Source organism: Schistocerca americana, chromosome 10, assembly GCF_021461395.2.
Source record: "Schistocerca americana isolate TAMUIC-IGC-003095 chromosome 10, iqSchAmer2.1, whole genome shotgun sequence".
NCBI lineage: Eukaryota > Metazoa > Arthropoda > Insecta > Orthoptera > Acrididae > Schistocerca > Schistocerca americana.
In genome coordinates this window covers 162,367,913-162,385,976 of record NC_060128.1, presented here as the reverse complement: position 1 = coordinate 162,385,976, position 18,064 = coordinate 162,367,913, and the positions used below count along the sequence as shown (strand labels likewise).

The following is an 18,064-nucleotide window of genomic DNA, read 5'->3' as shown; positions in this document are numbered from 1 at the left end:
GGGGGGGGGGGGGGGGGGGTGGCTTGCGGAGTATAAATGTAGATGTAGAAAAACGCCGACCTCCGAGCGGGCACACACACACACACACACACACACACACACACACACACACACACGTGTGTGTCATCTCTTGTGATGTTCACGACCGACTGAAGTCAGTAACTGGATTCATTTTTGTGTGTTGTAACTGGAATGAAATTGTTAGAACGTTACACTATGGTTTACAGAAAACAATGCAAGGTGGTGTAAGTTTAATCCATCACGAAAAATCTTGTTTTGATAATTGATACACAGAAACAGTCAAACACAAATTTAATGCAATTCTTTATAATACACGTAACATACAACTTATTTCCAGTATACTCAATACAAACTCAATCTTCCCAATTTAACAATTCATTTAGTTGCAAAAATTTTCTAAACTAGTAATCTTAAAGAACAATCTACCCTCCTACCTTTCTAAACAGTAACTGACAAGCACAGGATGATAAGTAAACATTTTTCTAAACATGTAATCAGATCTTTACTGCTGTCATGGGAATTTTAAATCGATCATTGCAATTACTTCCACGTAAGGAGCGACTTAATATTCTGAAGTGTAAATTGCAGGCACTGTCAATTTATATTTTAGAAATATTTGCTAAAAATTCCGCTGTAACTACTGTCACAAATTTTATCACCTCAGAGCCCAACACGCTATATCATAAATTGTGCCTTGATACAGGGAAGAGTGTACATAGACTAAGAGCGCAACACTCAAAAATATGATTTCTTTAACAGAACATAAGAGTAAACCAGGATTTCTCTCCATCCCTAAAGTAGGACTCTGATGTTTTGAATCTGCCCCTCTTATCTCATACGTATGTGAATTAACTTACTATTTGATTTTGTGCCTACCACTGGCGAAATTAGTAGTGGTCATAGAGGCAAACAATAAATATTTTCATATTCCAGAATCCACTTCTAGCAGTCCATTTGATAATATTCCAAATGAACATAAAAACAGTATGCAATATTACAGACAGACAGACTGAGCATAAACTTATCCAGTAGACTAAATATCTGGAGTATCTCAAATCTGCATCTTGTCATGTATGTGATAAGCATGATACATCTCTTATACCTACTGTTGCAATAAATTATGGAAACATTAGTTAAAATTACTATGTCAACAGGACCCATAATGTGAACAAGAATGGTCTTAAGTACTTCGATCTCTTCCTGGTAGCTTGAAAGAAAAAATAATATATTCACAGTTGATGTGCTGCTACACGAGGAATGTATCAAATGAATTTGGCTATTCTCACAAACATATCTGACAGAATATTATATTAAAACATGGTTACTCGTTCTACAGAGTTTCCAAAGAATTTGCTTGAAGAGCTTGAACTTTATCATCTTAAAGTATGTATCTTTTACAACTACTACTGATTTAGGGAGTGATCTTACTGTAGACTATCTACTGACTGGCATTACTTTTCTGAATGTATATTATGTGCGAAGTCTGCCACCAATTGAACAGGAATTCTAATACTGCGAAAGGTCAACAGAACATCAGTTTGTAGTTATTACTCAGTACCATTAATTTAACACAGACACTATTCACAATCACCATTAGTTTCTCAAAATGCAACCAAATTTGTGGTATTTATCTTTACACAAAAAATGGTCATGACAGAAAAGTCTCATTCTTTACAAAGTTTATAATGAGATGTGCTAAATATTACAGGTAATCCATTTACAATAATCTACAAGTACTGCACAATGAGAAGAGACTGTCAACCTCAGCACTTAGAAGTAGTGCACAGCCAGGAAGACAGAGGTTGCATTGCTGTTTCTAATCCTCTGGTGCTTGAGATGCAGAATCCAGGATTGCCTCAAATGAGAACGGCTGGAATGAATATCCCACACCAGCATAGAACTTACTCTGGAACTCCACCCTGCACAGAAAATCACAAGGTACAGTTATTTCACATCATTCTCAGCGAACTACAGAAGCCTCTAATGGACGTAACGACGACATCACCACCTTCAACAGTGAAAGTTCTTAGCAGCTATTGAGGCAAGAGAAAGTGGCCAATTATTAATTTGTTCTTCAAAGCTCATTTCAGTGTATATAGGAATACTCAATGAACATCTTTAACCATCATATTTTACTGTCTAAAAGATGTCAACTTTCCAGACTATAAGTGTAAGCAGAGCTTGGTCTTTTCCATTCGAAGTTCGTTTAGAATGGGTATCACAGGAAGCAGATCCACTGGGCATTTAGAGCAACCTGCTTTAAACAACATGAGCAGGCAGTAGACACTGAGAATTTGACTGACTGTTCTCCTCCTCATGTTGGCAGTATGTTAAGTTTGTGTGTTTCTCACAAAAGAAATCATCTGGCGAAAATGCTTGAATGGGGGGTCGAAACCACAACAACCAGTACAAGCCTCAGACTGTGTAGCACAGGATCTGTGCTTCATTTCTCTGGAAGGTGGCTGGACGTCAACTTTCCCTCCAACGACTTCACAGCACCCCTTATACTGGCACCTCACTAGCATATAAATAGGCTTGTTGGAAGTCCTCTGCACCCTTGCACCTGAAGGTGACTGGCACGCTGCCTCATTGCCAACACCGTTTAATGTAACACACATCTGTTCTCCAATCTTCTAATGTCACAGCAACAAAAGCATCAGGTTTTTTAATATGTTTTTATGACAGTTGCATATCATGCACCTCCCCCTCTCCCCCCCCCCCCCCCCCCACACACACACACACACACACACACACACACACACACACACACACACACACACACAAAACAAATTGCATTCTTGTGATAAACACATTTTTTGACGTTGTTGCACAGACAATATAAATAGATTATTTTGTCTTTTTTTTCAACCTATAGATCGGCAGTGTCAAATATTTAAATATTGTAATTTATAAATATAATACAATTCACATACACAGAAAAAGAATGACACAAAGGGGAAATAGAAGAGTACAAATGAAAAAATTTACTCGGTGATTAAAATGATATGATAAAGGAAAAAAAATAGATTTAAAACCATTAATGGAATAAAAGTAATCATGAAAGTCATTTCGATAAAAATTTAAAGCCGTTATGAGTTTCAAACGTACAACCTTACCCTATTTATTACACCATGTAACCAGCCAATATTGTACTATTATATTTTAATTCTATTGAGTGTCACATAAAATTTCGACTTCTTTTCCATTGATTACTCCCAGACTAGGTCCCACCGGGGTGAATAACTGGAAGTGCAATACCTGGTATCATAGCCTACATCATCATACAGATGGTTTCACAAAAAGTCAATCTCACCACTGAGTATCTCTCCTTGTAAGTGCTCATCTACTGCTGAATGCCCCTATTACACAGTGATGGGACACCTTTACTCTTTCTGCTGTTCACTGTACATTTCAACAAATTTAATAGTGGGCAGTTGTTTCAAAAATTCAATACTCATGCTGACACTTTTCAACTGCTTATGACCAATCTATGTTTGTGCTGTACAGCCATGGCTACTAACTGAACGGTTGTAGAACATTTACTCTAATGACAGGGCACTCACCAGTGAAGCCGCAATGTGTGGAGGAATGCAGATAGTCCCTCCATAAGCACCAAGATGCCCACGGTAAGCACTGCCCAGAAGGCAAATACCAGCCATAGGGCAAAGCCTCCAGTCCAGCCCTCCACTACCAATCCATTCTTCATCACCATACTCCACAGCACCTCAGACAGCTCTGGAAAACCATTTCAACATATGGAGTAAGCAATCTACTGGACATAAGATACCTGAAGACAAAGGGCAAGAAGTTATTGAGAACAATGCACAGCATCTCTATAACAAATAAAAAAAAGGTACAATGAATTGTTTATACTATTCATCCCATGTTGTACAGATTTTATGAAATAATTAAATATGATAAATAATACTGAACAAAGCACAACAGTTCCAATTACAATTATGCCTAAGTTTTCATACTACAGTTTTTGCTCTCACAGTACAGTACTATCGTTTGTGGTTCAGTAAGCATGTGTCTTATGTGATTTAATGGGGTGACTTGGGCCTCTGTATCAAAATTACCTAAAATATAAAAAAACTGTCAGAAATGACTAATTCTTAACTGTGAAAACACCTAACTGCAGAAAGCTGAGCTCTCAGTAGTTCAAAATGACATCTTCCATTCTTGACACACATATCACAGTACTGTATTAGACAATATTCCGACAGGACAGAACTCCTAGTTCAAAATCACCTACCTGCATTACTTGCACAAGTTTCTTGACAGTGTGTAACTGCTGCATCAATACCTTCCACAACGCGTTATTCAAAGCTGACGGGTTCTTATTAATAAATCTGTTCCCTAGCAATCTGACACCATCTCCTCAAATGCTGCTGCGCAAGTAATTCTTTGCTGAGAACCTCAGCTGTGTCGGTGGCGTTATTTATCAGCACTATTACTATTATTTATCAGCACTATTACTCACAAGGCCTCACAATGGCTTCCATAGACTTACTCCACCTGAGCCACGTACCCCTACCTTCTACCTATTACCCAAAATCCACAGAGAGAACCATCCTGGCCGTCCCATTGTAGCAGGCTTCAAAACCCCAACCGAACGTATCTCAGCTCTGGTAGACCAGCACCTACAACCTATCACCCACAGACTCCCATCTTACATCAAAGACACAAACCACTTCCCAGAACGTCTCAAATCCATTCCCACTCCTCTCCCACCTGAAACCTTTCTTGTCACCATAGATGCTACATCCCTTTACACAAACATCCCACATACCCATGGTCTCTCTGCCCTTGAGCACTACCTCTCCCAACGCTCACCCGAAGATCTTCCAAAAACCTCGTTCCTTATCGCACTTACCAACTTCATCCTCACCCATAATTACTTCACTTTTGAAGGCCAGACCTACAAACAAATCAGGGGAACGGCCATGGGAACCAGGATGGCTCCGTCCTATGCCAACCTCTTCATGGGCCGCATGGAGGAGGCTTTCCTGAAGACCCAACAGCTGCTTCCCCTGGCCTGGTATAGGTTTATAGATGACATCTTTGTGGTCTGGACTCATGGTGAAGGAACACTCCTTAATTTCCTCCATAACCCCAACTCCTTTTCGAATCTGAATTTCACCTGGTCCTTCTCCAAAACCCAAGCCACCTTCCTGGATGTTGACCTTCATCTTGTTGAAGCTCACATCTACACCTCTGTCCATATCAAACCCACAAACAAACAACAGTACCTTCACTTTGATAGCTGCCATCCTTTCCACATCAAACACTCCCATCCCTACAGCCTAGGTATTCGTGGCAAACGTATCTGCTCCAGTGACGAATCCCTCAACAATTACACCAATAACCTGACCAGTGCTTTCCTCTCCCGCAACTATCCTGCAGACCTTGTCCACAAACAGATTTCCCGAGCAATACATTCCTCCCCGTCCAACAACAATGCTCCTACCTCCAGACCACACAGAAGCATCCCCCTTGTCACCCAATATTATCCTGGCCTCGAATACATCAAAAAATTACTCCGCCAGGGATATGACTTTCTCAAGTCAAGCCCTGAAATGAGATCATCCCTTGACAAAATTCTCCCCACACCACCCAGAGTTGCCTTTCGTCGCCCTCCTAACCTCCGTAACATCCTTGTTAAACCCTACAATATTCCCAGACTACCTTCGCTACCCAGCGGTTCCTACCCCTGTAACCGACCCCGCTGCAAAACCTGCCCCATGCATCCCCCCCCCACAGCCACCTACTCCAGCCCCGCTACTGGTAAAACATACACAATTCAAGGCAGGGCTATGTGTGAAACTACACATGTCATTTATCAACTGACATGCCTGCACTGCACAGCCTTTTACATCAGCATGACAACAACTAAACTGGCTGAGCGCATGAACGGACACAGACGAACTGTCCGCCTAGGAGATGCCCAATACCCAGTAGCGGAGCATGCCCTCCAGCATAATTCTAGGGACCTAGGAACCTGCTACACCGTACGTGCCATTTGGCTTCTCCCGCCCAACACCAGTCCCTCTGAACTGCAGAGATGGGAACTTGCACTCCAACACATCCTTTCATCCCGCCATCCCCCTGGACTGAAACTACGTTAAACAACCTCACTCCCATTTACTCTTCAGTCTTCTCCTCTTTCCCTTTTCTCTTTAGCCATTCATGCATCTTTTCATCCTACATAGTTGTGTTTATCTTTATACTACATACCTCTTTACTTCTGTATGCATCCTCTTTGGTTTGAAGCTGGCACAGTACTTATAGTAGAATATCTTTGGCTTCCCTCTGACAACCATGTCTCCATCCTTGCTACCCTCCCTATTTTCCTTTCCCTGTTGCTTCATAACCTGGGTTGTGAGTAACTGAATCTCCTTTCCCTCCTTTCCCTTCTTCCCTTTCTCTCCCCTCTCTCCTCCCCGATGAAGGAACATTTGTTCCGAAAGCTAGGCACGTAAATTTTCAGTTCTGTTTTATGTGTATCTATCGGCTGTACTGAGCTGAGGTAAATACTGGCCAGCCCCTCTATGTCTTTGTTACTATTATTTAATTTTCATGTCACTCCATGAAAGAAATCAAAGAAAATTCTGGGAGATGAGTAACACTGCAAGATGACCTAATAACAATGCTATAGCTTATACAATCATGATCTTCCTGGCTGGAACACCTCTAATGGTATCCTGACAGGTATCAAATGTATGTTCTCCTCTTCCCTCTGCCTTTTCCCTGACCTGCTAACTGCATCCATTTTTCATGTCGTCCAGCAATCCAAATTGTCAATGTTCTTCACCCTCCCTTTCTTAGTGTATTTCTTTTCATGACCTTGTTGCAGATAATTTTTCTACAATGTATACATTCTAACTGAGATATTTTCCTTACTCATATCATTCCATACCTTTTCTTTCTTCTTCTATTCCTAGAAGCACTTCTTCCTTCATCATTGTCACTCCATTTCACTTTATGTATTTTTTCCACTATCATATTTCAAAACCACCACAGGATTATTCCTCTCTCTTTCTTCCTGACTGTCCACAATTCATTGCTTTATAATACTACACTCCCGACATGAACTTCTGAAAAAATCGTGCTCGGATAGCTCAATAACAAAGGACTTGCCCACAACAAGCAAAGTTCTGAGGTTTTAATCAGTCAGGTTGTTCCAACAATATCCTTGTCTATCACCTCTCATATGTTTCCTCACTGACAATTTTCTGTGCCTGTTCTTGCTTTTTATACAGCCCCTTTATCGCTCTTTTGTTCTTCCAGTTTGCAACTACATCTTTCAAGGTGTTCAAGGGAATACTTTAGTCAACCAAATCAAACACCTTTCCTCAATAAATAAAACACTAAAATTTAGCATTCAGGTAACTGATTTTTCAGATAACTCATCATTTACAGTAACATACTGTACTATGGGCTATAACACATATTGCAGACCTACTCATATAGCCTGATATTTACATAACTTCTAGGATCATCATATGATCACCATACCTTTAACAAGTGAAAAAGGCCACATCAGCTCCAATGCAAGACAATTTTTGAAACACAATGGATATTCCGTGAAGGATTAATGTGGTAAACCACAATACCTGGCAAATTGAGACCTTCAAAGAAGAAATTCCAGTCACAGCATTTCTAATGTATATCCCCAGGGTGACGGACGGAATCGGCCACATTCTTTGAAAGCACAGCATCGAGATAGTGTAGATACTCACTGACATAAAATTAGTGAGTGCTTCAGATCAACCAAAGACAAATGGCACCCCACTCATTGCATCAACAGATTACACTTGTTGTATACACTGAGACGACAGAAGTCATGGGGCAGTGATGTGCACATATACAGACGGCAGCAGCACCACATACAGGAGGTATAAAAGGCCAGTGCATTGGCGGGGCCATCATCTGTACTCGGGTGATTCTTGTTAAAAATATATCCAGTGTGATTACATCTGCATGACAGGAATTAAACTCTGAACACGGGGCAGTAGTTGGAGCTACACACATTTTTGCCAACAGATGCACAGGACCCTAAAATAAAGTATTTCATTTTTATTTGATATTTGACATTTTTGTACCTAATTTTAACTTATTGAAAATACTCTCATTTTCATGCAAGGAGTAACTAAGGGAAAAATAATTTATTAAAATAATGCTTCAACATTTGCCAATTAACATTTCCACTAAATATGAAATTAAATTGAAAGTAACGGTACTGACCAAATTCCACAACCTGTATTAAATACTTTAACAAAATTAGACACCTGGTTTGATTTACATTTGTTAAAATTAAACATGGAAAAGAGTGAGTTAATGGAGTTTAAATCAAAACAAGCAAAATTATATTATATCTAGGACAGTCACAGAAACCAGGATTTGCAGAAAGCTAACAATGTGAAATTCCTAGGAATGCAACTAGATAAAAATCTATCATGGGGATCACATATACAGTATCTTGCAAATAAATTAAATAGCCTAGCATTTGCAATGAAGATATTGTAAAATGATACCAGTATGGGCCCAAGAAAAGTAGTATATCACAGCTACTTTGCGTCGGTAGTAAGGTCTGGAATTGTATTTTGCTTTAACACAAACAATGTGTGTCTCATACTAAAACTTCAGAAAACCATCATTACAAATACGAACAATGTAGGGCGAAGAAAATCATGCCAATGAATCCTAAAAATTCTTAGTGTATTAAGTGTTCCCTCACTGTAAATATGAGCTGATTATCTTTGTACACAGTACCCCTGATTTATTTGTAGCAAATCATTTTTAAGATGATTACAACACCAGAAATAAAAATAATTTTATGCCCACACATCATGTAAAACTGTATGCTCAACCTTTATGAAAATTTATAACAAAGTTAAAGGATGAGAATTGCTCAGCATACATTTAAAACACTGAAAAACCTTATATGAGAAACTAGTGCAAAAATGTTGCTATTCAGTAAAAGAACTCATAAATGACAATCTAAAAATTTGGTAAGTTCTTAGGACTTAATAATTTTTCTTCAAAAGTAACAAACTTTTAAAAATTAATTGCTTAATTAATTATTCAGTACCATATATTACTGATTTTATAGGGAAAAGTATAAACCAGTTTTTGTGTTTTGACAAATCTCCTGTACATTAAGTCAATAGCTTTAAACTGTATGTTAAGAGACAAACTTCTATTCTATAATAGATATAGAATTTTTAGAAAGTAAGGAAAATTGTTTCCCATCCAGTGACTCTGTGCTTATCAGCTTGGTGGCTTTGTGGAAAAGCTTAACACGTAGAACTCCAAAACACACAAGTCTGAAGTGATGTATTGTTCTGCGTAAGGAATTTACATCCCAACACTGACTTTCAGTCCCCTCGTAAGTTACAAAAATGCCAAATTAATGATATCATCTGGTGAAATAAGCAAGGTGCTCCCTCACCAATATGCACTGCACTGGGGAAGGCATTATGCATCTCATCTGTAGACAGTTTTCAAATTTAATTTCGTAGGTGACAATGTGAAGTGAAGGACCACTTATTTGACTAAGTGCCACCAAAGTTTATTACTTTCAGTGCCAGCTCTATAAAATATAATTTCTCCTACTCTATATTTAAAATATATTGCCATAGTGAAATAAATTATTTGAAAACAAGTAAAAGATAGCCACTTATACTTACGGGCGTGTGCCAGTGACAGTGCCCAAAGTCGCAGATACGAGGCAGTGTGAGAGACAGAGCCTAGCACGTACTCTATCGTGTGGATGCCCTGATGGATGAAGATTTCTCCCAGGTCGTGGTCTTCACTGCTCTGCGGCGCGGGAGCCCCATCTGTACTGTCCTTGTGTGCTGTCCCTGACATCGATCCCACCTCCGCATCCATGCCGTTCTCTGCAGGTACTGGATGGCTTGAAAGCTGGGGAAAGTCAGAAGATTGTCTGTTAAATGAAAGAGCAAACTGACTTAATACAGTATCATCTCCTGTGAAGTATTTGCCCTCAAATGTGTCAAATGCCTCAAAACATTGCAGGGGGTACAGATTATTACTCACCGGTTGGTGGGCTTTACGGTGCCTCATTATCAAAACAATGGGTTTTGCAAGAAGCATCCAAGGAACACACAGTAGAGCAAGAACAACAAAGAACCTCTGCAAGCCTTTCTGCAATACAGAAGAAAGAAAAAATTGCATATACTAAAAGTAACGGAGAAATGCAAAACTGGTGAAATTACTTTCCAGAATAAGTTGTTTGAAAACAAAGATTAATTCTATTTGATGTAAGACTGATAATGTAGAGTGAAACCAAACAAATTCAATGAAACATTTTTCCACTCTTGCTCACCTGTCCACTATACATGAACTCATCACAACCTTTTGGAGGAACACTACCTTTGAACAATACCATATTGATGAAAGTGATTAAAATTGATGGAGCACACGCAGGGCCTGCTGTGAAACCTGAAAAAAGAAAGAAGTTGTGTTTAGTCATCTATCAAATCACAAGCTATAAATTTATTCTAATGCTCTGAAAGTGAAAACCAAGACAACTTTAACAAAACCTCCACTGTAATCACAAATGCTGTCTACTATAGTAGAATTTCAAAATGCCAAAAATTTAATTCTCACTTACCAAATGTCGGTCCATAGTTCACCCATTTGACAAACATCAAGATACACATGTAGAGGAACAAGAAGATCAAAAAAATTATCTGTGGGACGAACTCGCATATGATGTTAATGGAATTTTTGAAATACCTGGAGAACAGAAATGGAGCCATATAAATAAATTTGCCTTATCATCACCTGTTTAATAAAGATAGAGTCAATACTCTATTGTAAAACAAATTTGAGAGTGATATGTGAATTACTCAAATGGACACTGATGAAAACTAACATCAAAATTAACACATGTACACTATGTACCAAAAGGAAAATTCAATTCAGAAAATCATGACCAAAACATGGCTTCAGCTGGCAAAATACAAAGTACTGCTGATGGATAAACTTAAAAGAGTAAAAAACTATTACAAGTGTGGGGAACATATGAGTTCCTTCATTAGGAATGAAAGTGGTATTAGTTTGGGAAGGCTGGAAAGGAGTGGCAGCTTGCTCAGACCCACCTATTGTAAGCGTGATAGGAGGCAGAGATGAAAGATGTTGGAGAAAGTAGGAAGTCAAAGGTAGGCACTACAGCAGCATCATATTGAAGGGAAAGTGTGAAAATCCAACACTGCTACTCACTCTACTCACTTTTACCTGCTTTCTCGCTAACCTTTGTTTCATCTTTTTCTCAACAGCTAGCTCGTTCACAACTTGGCCTCAGACACTGCCCTCACTTCAACTTTGTCCACCCTATCTAACTGCCCTCCTAAAGAAAGAATACAGAAGTTCTGGAAGTGTGTGATTTCTTCTTCTTCTTCTTCTTCTTCTTCTTCTTCTTCTTCAAGTGCTTCTATCGGCGATACTCAGAATTTCACCATCAGAAAGTAAGTGCAAGGGTGGATCAAATATATATCAGAATTTTTGTTTTGTGTGCGTTTTTGTAAACAGAAAGTGGTGTGATCTCTCCTCGTTGTTGCTTTGGTTTCCAATGGCTGTTCTCCACAGCTAGATTGACTGAAGAAACAGTAACGTCAGAGCGAAAGGTAGTGTCCTCTGTTGCACAACACATTATAATAAAATTTGTCACAATAAAGGTTGTAAAGCTGTTCAACTTTTTGGAAAGACTTGTAGCACAGTTCAGAGACAACACCCTGAGAAAGACCCAAGAGTATGCACGGCACAAACATTTGTATCAGGACAAGAAGCAATTGAGAAGGCAGCTCACCAACTTCGCACAAGGACTAGCGTGACATAACATCCACACTGTTAGCCAGCTTACTGAAGACAACCACTGAATAACAGTTGCTCAAATTGCTACTGGACCAAACAAAACATGACAATGCTTGACCGAACACAGCTGCCCAAACTCAACAAAAAAATTCAGAAACTGTTGTGGACCACAGTAGAACATGCTCTCCACATGTTTCATTTGTTTGGACCACTAAAAAAAGCAGTCTGAGTGCACACATTTGACAATAACGGTGCTGTCAAAGCTTTCATGGACAACTGGCTGCTGCCACAGCCACATTCATTTTACAGAAACAGATTAAGACACTGTCTAACCACAGGGAAAAAAAGTGTTTCCAAGTCAGTTGACCTCACAGAAAAGGTGATCCATTGTTTGTTGTCCTCCACATTTTACAGTGCCATTCCACTGGAAAATTTCCATTTGACAATATTGTACCTGGATTTACAAACACCCGGTCTTAGCCTCTTTATTCATCTCGGCTGATCAATCTGAAGTACTTCCAGAAGGTAGAAACGCAGAAAGTTTACCCACCTTTGAAGTGTGTCACATCTACCTGCCCACAGTTGTTTTCTGCCAGTGCATGGAGACATATATATATAGTGTGGACATTTAAGTAAAGAAACTACTTCTGGAGTTAATCCTGTATCTTGGTGGTTTATGGCCATGGAGTATATAATTTTTTTCATCATTTAACAAAAATGTATTTTGCATGTGTATCAAGTTTTATTCATTTTCACACTAACACTAATTAAATATAAAATGTTTGCCATTAGGTGGCAACAATGGTAAGTAGCAGTCGAAAGAAACAGATCGCAGACGTGAGGCAGTTAGCTTGGACCTCAGTCAACATAACCTCATTCAAACATTAGTCGATCTGTGTCTGCATCGTAAAGTTGTTCTTGATTGAAAATGTCAGTTTATGAGCATAATTCTCGTCATTTGCAGGTGGTGTTACAATTTTGCTTCAATATGAGGAAACAGAAGCTGATCATCATCGAATGCTCTCTAGTACATATGGTAAGGACGCTCTTAGTGAAAGAACATGTCCCGAGTGCTTTCAACGCTTCAAGAACGGTGATTTTAACGTCGTAGACTGGCATAGGGGTGGGAGAGAGAATGTTTTCGAAGATGCAGAAATGGAGACATTGCCGAGTGAAGACTCATGTCAAACTCAATAAGAATTGGCACGATTAACAGGAGTGACACAGAAAGCCATTTCAAAACGTCTCAAGACTATGGGCACGATTCAGAAAGAAGGAACTTGGGTCCTGTGTGAGCTGAAACCAAGAGACGTTGAACGGCATTTGTGTGTAAGCAGTTGCTTCAGAGACAAAAACGGAAGGGATTTCTGCATCGCATTGTGACCAGGTACAAAAAATGGGTTCATTACAATAACCCTAAATGCAAAAAATCATGGGAATATCACAGCAATGGTTCCATGTCGATGGCCAAACCGAATATTCTCAACTCCAAAATCACGCTCTGCATTTGTTGGGACCAGCTCAGCGGCGTGTAGTATGAGGTGTTAAAACCAAGTGAAACAATCACAGGTGCTCGTTATCGAAAGCAATTAATGCGTCTGAGCAGAGCATTAAATGACAAACTGCCACAATACATGGAGAGGCACGATAAAGTGATTTTGCAGCACGACAACGCTTGACCCCACGTTTCAAAGGAGGTCAAAAACTTGGAAATGTTAAAATGGGAAGTCCTACCCACCTGTGGCTTCATCTAGCAGGATAACTGACGGTGTCACAAGACCAGAACAGTGCTACATTCGTTTTAGGAGCACAATAGTGAATTTACATTCATGTCTCGGCACCAAATTTGCCTGATGTGAACCCACAGGAACATGTGGGGGCACTTTTTGTCACCTTTCTTGGCTTATCTTGGGTCCTACAAAGTCTAAATTTTGAAGAAGAGAGCAGACATCCTACACCTTGCAATGCTTTAGTCTCTCCCACTGAAAATAAGTATTTTAGTCACACTTGCAACAAGTAAACAACATTATACATTTCTGCTCTGAATTTTACTACTTTCTGATCCATTAGCTACACTTACTGATACTCTAAAGATAATGTTTGTGTTCTTTAAACATCATTTCTTGTGGTTCTGACATACCAGTTCCTTCTGACAAACTGATGAGCCCTTCATATTACCATCCCACTGAAAACCATTCCAGATGATCATCTCCTGTATATTTTCAAGTTACCAGACTTCAGCAATTACTTAACAAGGCTTCAGGTCACACTATCAGATCCCTTTTGCCTAATTACATACATTGCATTAAACCGGATATGTTGTTACCTACTAGTTACCCTATCAAGCATTTACAGGGTGCCTTCCTATATTCATGAGAAAGTCTTCTCTGAACATGACCGAGTCATTTCAGATAAGACTCTCAAGCTTTTAATAGTGTCTCTACCACTTGTCTTCAGGGATAAAATGAGTGTCATGGCTGGTTCTGTGTTCTGCTTCTTACACAGGCAAGCCAGCATGGTCTGAAACCTACCACAGGAGAGTGTCGCAGAACTAAATGGTGTCACATGCTGACGGACACCAACACCACATTTGAAAGTGCCAGTTCCGCCTCCCTGTAAGTGTCAGTCATTCCCTCCTGTTACCCATCTATAAACAAAGTGTCATCTTGCCCCCCACTCTGGAATTTTCTAGATTCTGCTCATCTTCCTATATAAGCAGAATAGTGTGCCAGTCCCAAGTAAGTAATTTTATTCCTGAATGTGATGGCAGAGAACTGTCGAAAGCTCAACAATTTTATTCAAAATGATGCAACTTGAATATTGAGAAGTTTTTGTTCCATTTTTCTATCAACACCTCCCCTCCCCTCCCCTCCCCTCCCCTCCCCTCCCCTCCCCTCCACCCTCCCCCCCCCCCAAAACACACACACACACACACACACACACACACACACACACACACACACACACACACACACTAATGACAAACTGCAAGAAGGTACCTGATGAGTAAAAGCTATAGAAAGAACACTGTCATGTTATCTTTGTGCTCTAAAAGCTTTAACTCTCTTCCAAAACACTTCCCAATATGTACAGCTCACAATCATTTCAATTTTATTTTATTTTTATATTTAAAAACAAAGATGATGTGACTTACCATACGAAAGTGCTGGCAGGTCGATAGAAACACAGACAGACACATACATACACACAAAATTCAAGCTTTCGCAACAAACTGTTGCCTCATCAGGAAAGAGGGAAGGAGAGGGAAAGACAAAAGGAAGTGGGTTTTAAGGGAGAGGGTAAGGAGTCATTCCAATCCCGGGAGCGGAAAGACTTACATTAGGGGGATAAAAGGACGGGTATACACACACACACACACACACACACATATATATATACATATACACACACAAGCAGACATCTAAAATTTTTTGGTTATGGTTTGGAAGTGGGTTACGTATTATTGAGTATATATAGGCGGGATAAAATTGTATACCAAATTACGGTAAAAAGGAGAAGGTGAATACAGTGAAACTACTAGCAAAAACAGAAAGAGAAAATAAGACAAAAGATTTCGAAATGCAACAGTGACAATAACACTGCACTGCCATGCTATAATATTAATAATAGCTGTTTGAAACAGGTAAGGTTTTATTGTACATGGGAGTGGCAACTCATTAAATAGCGAAGGTGCAAATGAGAATGTGGATATGCAGATTGCCTTAAATGGGAGTGTCTAAATTATGGTTTCAAGTTTTCTTTCCAAGTTACATCAGAAAAACAGTCTCTTCAGTGTTGACCAACCCTAGAATCACAGTGTGATTCTATAGCATCACATCTCCAGTTTATTAGTACACAGTGTAACTGCATCTTTTACACATGTTTGAACAAACAAAAAGCTAACAAGTATTGCAATAAATTTTGCATCAGTAAGCAGTATGTGCATTATTATTCAAACAGCTGTGAGCCCTAATGTAAATGTTTTGTGCATTATATACTCATAGTTATGGGTACTAATTAACAGTGTTACTAGGCAGATATCATCCTTGTATTTGACTTCACGGCAATGCATGCTCATAGCCAACACATAATTCTTGCTTTTTTGATTAATTTTCATGGTACTTAATGTTTTCATCTGTTTTGGGTTGTATGAATTTATGTACACGAAGATGCGTGTGTATTATGGAGCTACTGAGTACACTATTAACAAGTTGTGAGCTTTTTTTTTCATGTTCCATATTACCTCATTAATTATTTACAGTGCAGGCATATACTAACTGTTCAACAATTATTCAAGATTGTCATGTTTTGTATTCTACATGCCAAATTATCACAGAACCAATAAATGTGTGTTCTGTTCGAGCTAATGATGGTGGCGGTAGAGTGTGCAGAAAGTGTGCTTGCTTGTGTGAATGTGTTCATTTTCTTTGATGAAAAAGGCTTTCGCCGACAGCTGCATGTGCAACAGTCTCTTCATTGGTCTTTATGTTGTGCTTGTCTGCAACTCAATGGATCATCTTTACGTTGAGTAGCAATCTATACTATCTGTTGTATAGTTCTTATTATAAACTGGAGTTTCTACTGTTTAGTTATCATACATATGATGTCCCAGGAGGAATGGTCAATTGTCAATGGTCTACAAGGAATGATCATTTGAAGCACAAGAGTCCGGTAAACAATTCTTTTATGTTTTGTAATAAATGTGCAGAGTCTTTTTGTTTAAGTTTATTCCACAATGCTTAAAACTTGTGGCAAAAATTGAACATGATTTTATCCAGATTTAAGCTGTGTGTGTGAAAAAAAAGGCACGAAAATATTACGTTTTAATTCTCACTATTGTGAACTATGTTGGGCACAATGAAGGCGCACATAAATCAATGCTTGTAACAATCTATGGGCACAATTATATCATAACCAATACTATCAATGTTTTTCAAATCACACACTAATAAAAGTTCATGAGGAAAACATTATCTGATACTTAAAGTAAATCACATAATCAGGAACTCACAAGTGATTCCAAAGACTCAGAAGAACTCCGAACAGCATGTGCAGCACACCAAGAATGATTGAGATTTTCATCTTGTAAGAGTTCATGAAGATGATTTTATTTTCAGCCAGCTGAAATGGAAGGAATGTATGTATGTATGTATATTCAGATTTATTTCATACACAGAACAATGATTTTTCCTCTTACTATGTGCATAGACGGTACTCTAGCTATCCATACAGCAGAATCATTCTGCAATCAGCTTTAAACGCTGGTTCTCTAAATTGTCTCAATACTGTTCTCCAGAAACAATGTCACCTTCTTCATCACACTAACCAAAAATACTGTCCAAGTCATCTCATATCCTCCTACAGTCACCTAATGGCAACACCTGTACACCATAGCATCATCAGTAAACAGGCACAGATTGCTGCTGACCCTATCCCTTTATGTATATAGAGAAAAATAGTGGTCCTGTCACACTTACCTCAGCAAGTATGTTAACAACATAATGGGTTTTTGACAAAATTTAAATTCTGATCTGGCACTGATATAAATTCAATGGCAGAAAGTGAAAATCTGTGCCAGACAGACTCAGCCTGGTTTTCCCACTTCCCGAGTGATCACCTTAAATGCTTCAGCTATCTGAGCACACTTCACATCCAATAATTTCTGAAAAGGTCTTCAAAATAAACAGTTTAGTTCTTAGGTTGGAAGTCTTGTTCAAGTTTTTAAAGCTAGAAATAAATTTTAGACATCTGAAGAATGTAAAAACAAAAATCTTTTTGACATGAACATCAGATATTTCTATGGACTGACACTTTTGTGTGCTCTAATGAATGTGTCATGTCTCCCATAGTAATGTTTTGAGAAACACTAAAAATGATTGCAGAAGTTGGTTGGTTTATTGGGATTTATGGGACCAAACAGCAAGGTCATCAGTCCCTTATTTTTAAGATGGTCCATTCGGACAGATTTACATCTCAGAAGAGTCATAACGATAAAGAGTAAAAGGCTAAAACACGTAAAAGTGCATTCGTGTCGTCAATGGTGAAAACAAAAGGAGGGAAGTCAGCAAGTGGGCAACCCCAAGGCTATGCTAGAGGCAGGAAATATCCACCTCTGATGCAGTACAGGAAGACCATCTGCTATTCAAAAGCGTTCAACCGCTAGAATGTAAAAGTGCATACTGTTAAAAGGAGTCTTCCCAAA

The 18,064-nt window shown here is 38.9% G+C and overlaps 1 protein-coding gene across 6 annotated transcripts in view; it reads right to left on the bottom strand.

Moving 5' to 3' along the window:
* Positions 1 to 297: 297 nt before the first annotated feature.
* The window catches only part of LOC124552695 (V-type proton ATPase 116 kDa subunit a1), a 113,597-nt gene continuing 95,830 nt past the window's right edge, over positions 298 to 18,064 (bottom strand). For all 6 annotated transcript variants that reach the window (XM_047127033.1, XM_047127035.1, XM_047127034.1 and 3 more), the window contains 7 exons: positions 16,874 to 16,983; positions 10,661 to 10,785; positions 10,373 to 10,488; positions 10,084 to 10,191; positions 9,714 to 9,948; positions 3,585 to 3,756; positions 298 to 1,940 (listed from right to left, as the gene is read on the bottom strand). In XM_047127033.1, the coding sequence (XP_046982989.1) occupies positions 1,838 to 1,940; positions 3,585 to 3,756; positions 9,714 to 9,948; positions 10,084 to 10,191; positions 10,373 to 10,488; positions 10,661 to 10,785; positions 16,874 to 16,983 (969 nt within the window). In that variant the 3' untranslated portion in view covers positions 298 to 1,837. The remainder of the gene's footprint in view (positions 1,941 to 3,584; positions 3,757 to 9,713; positions 9,949 to 10,083; positions 10,192 to 10,372; positions 10,489 to 10,660; positions 10,786 to 16,873; positions 16,984 to 18,064) is intronic.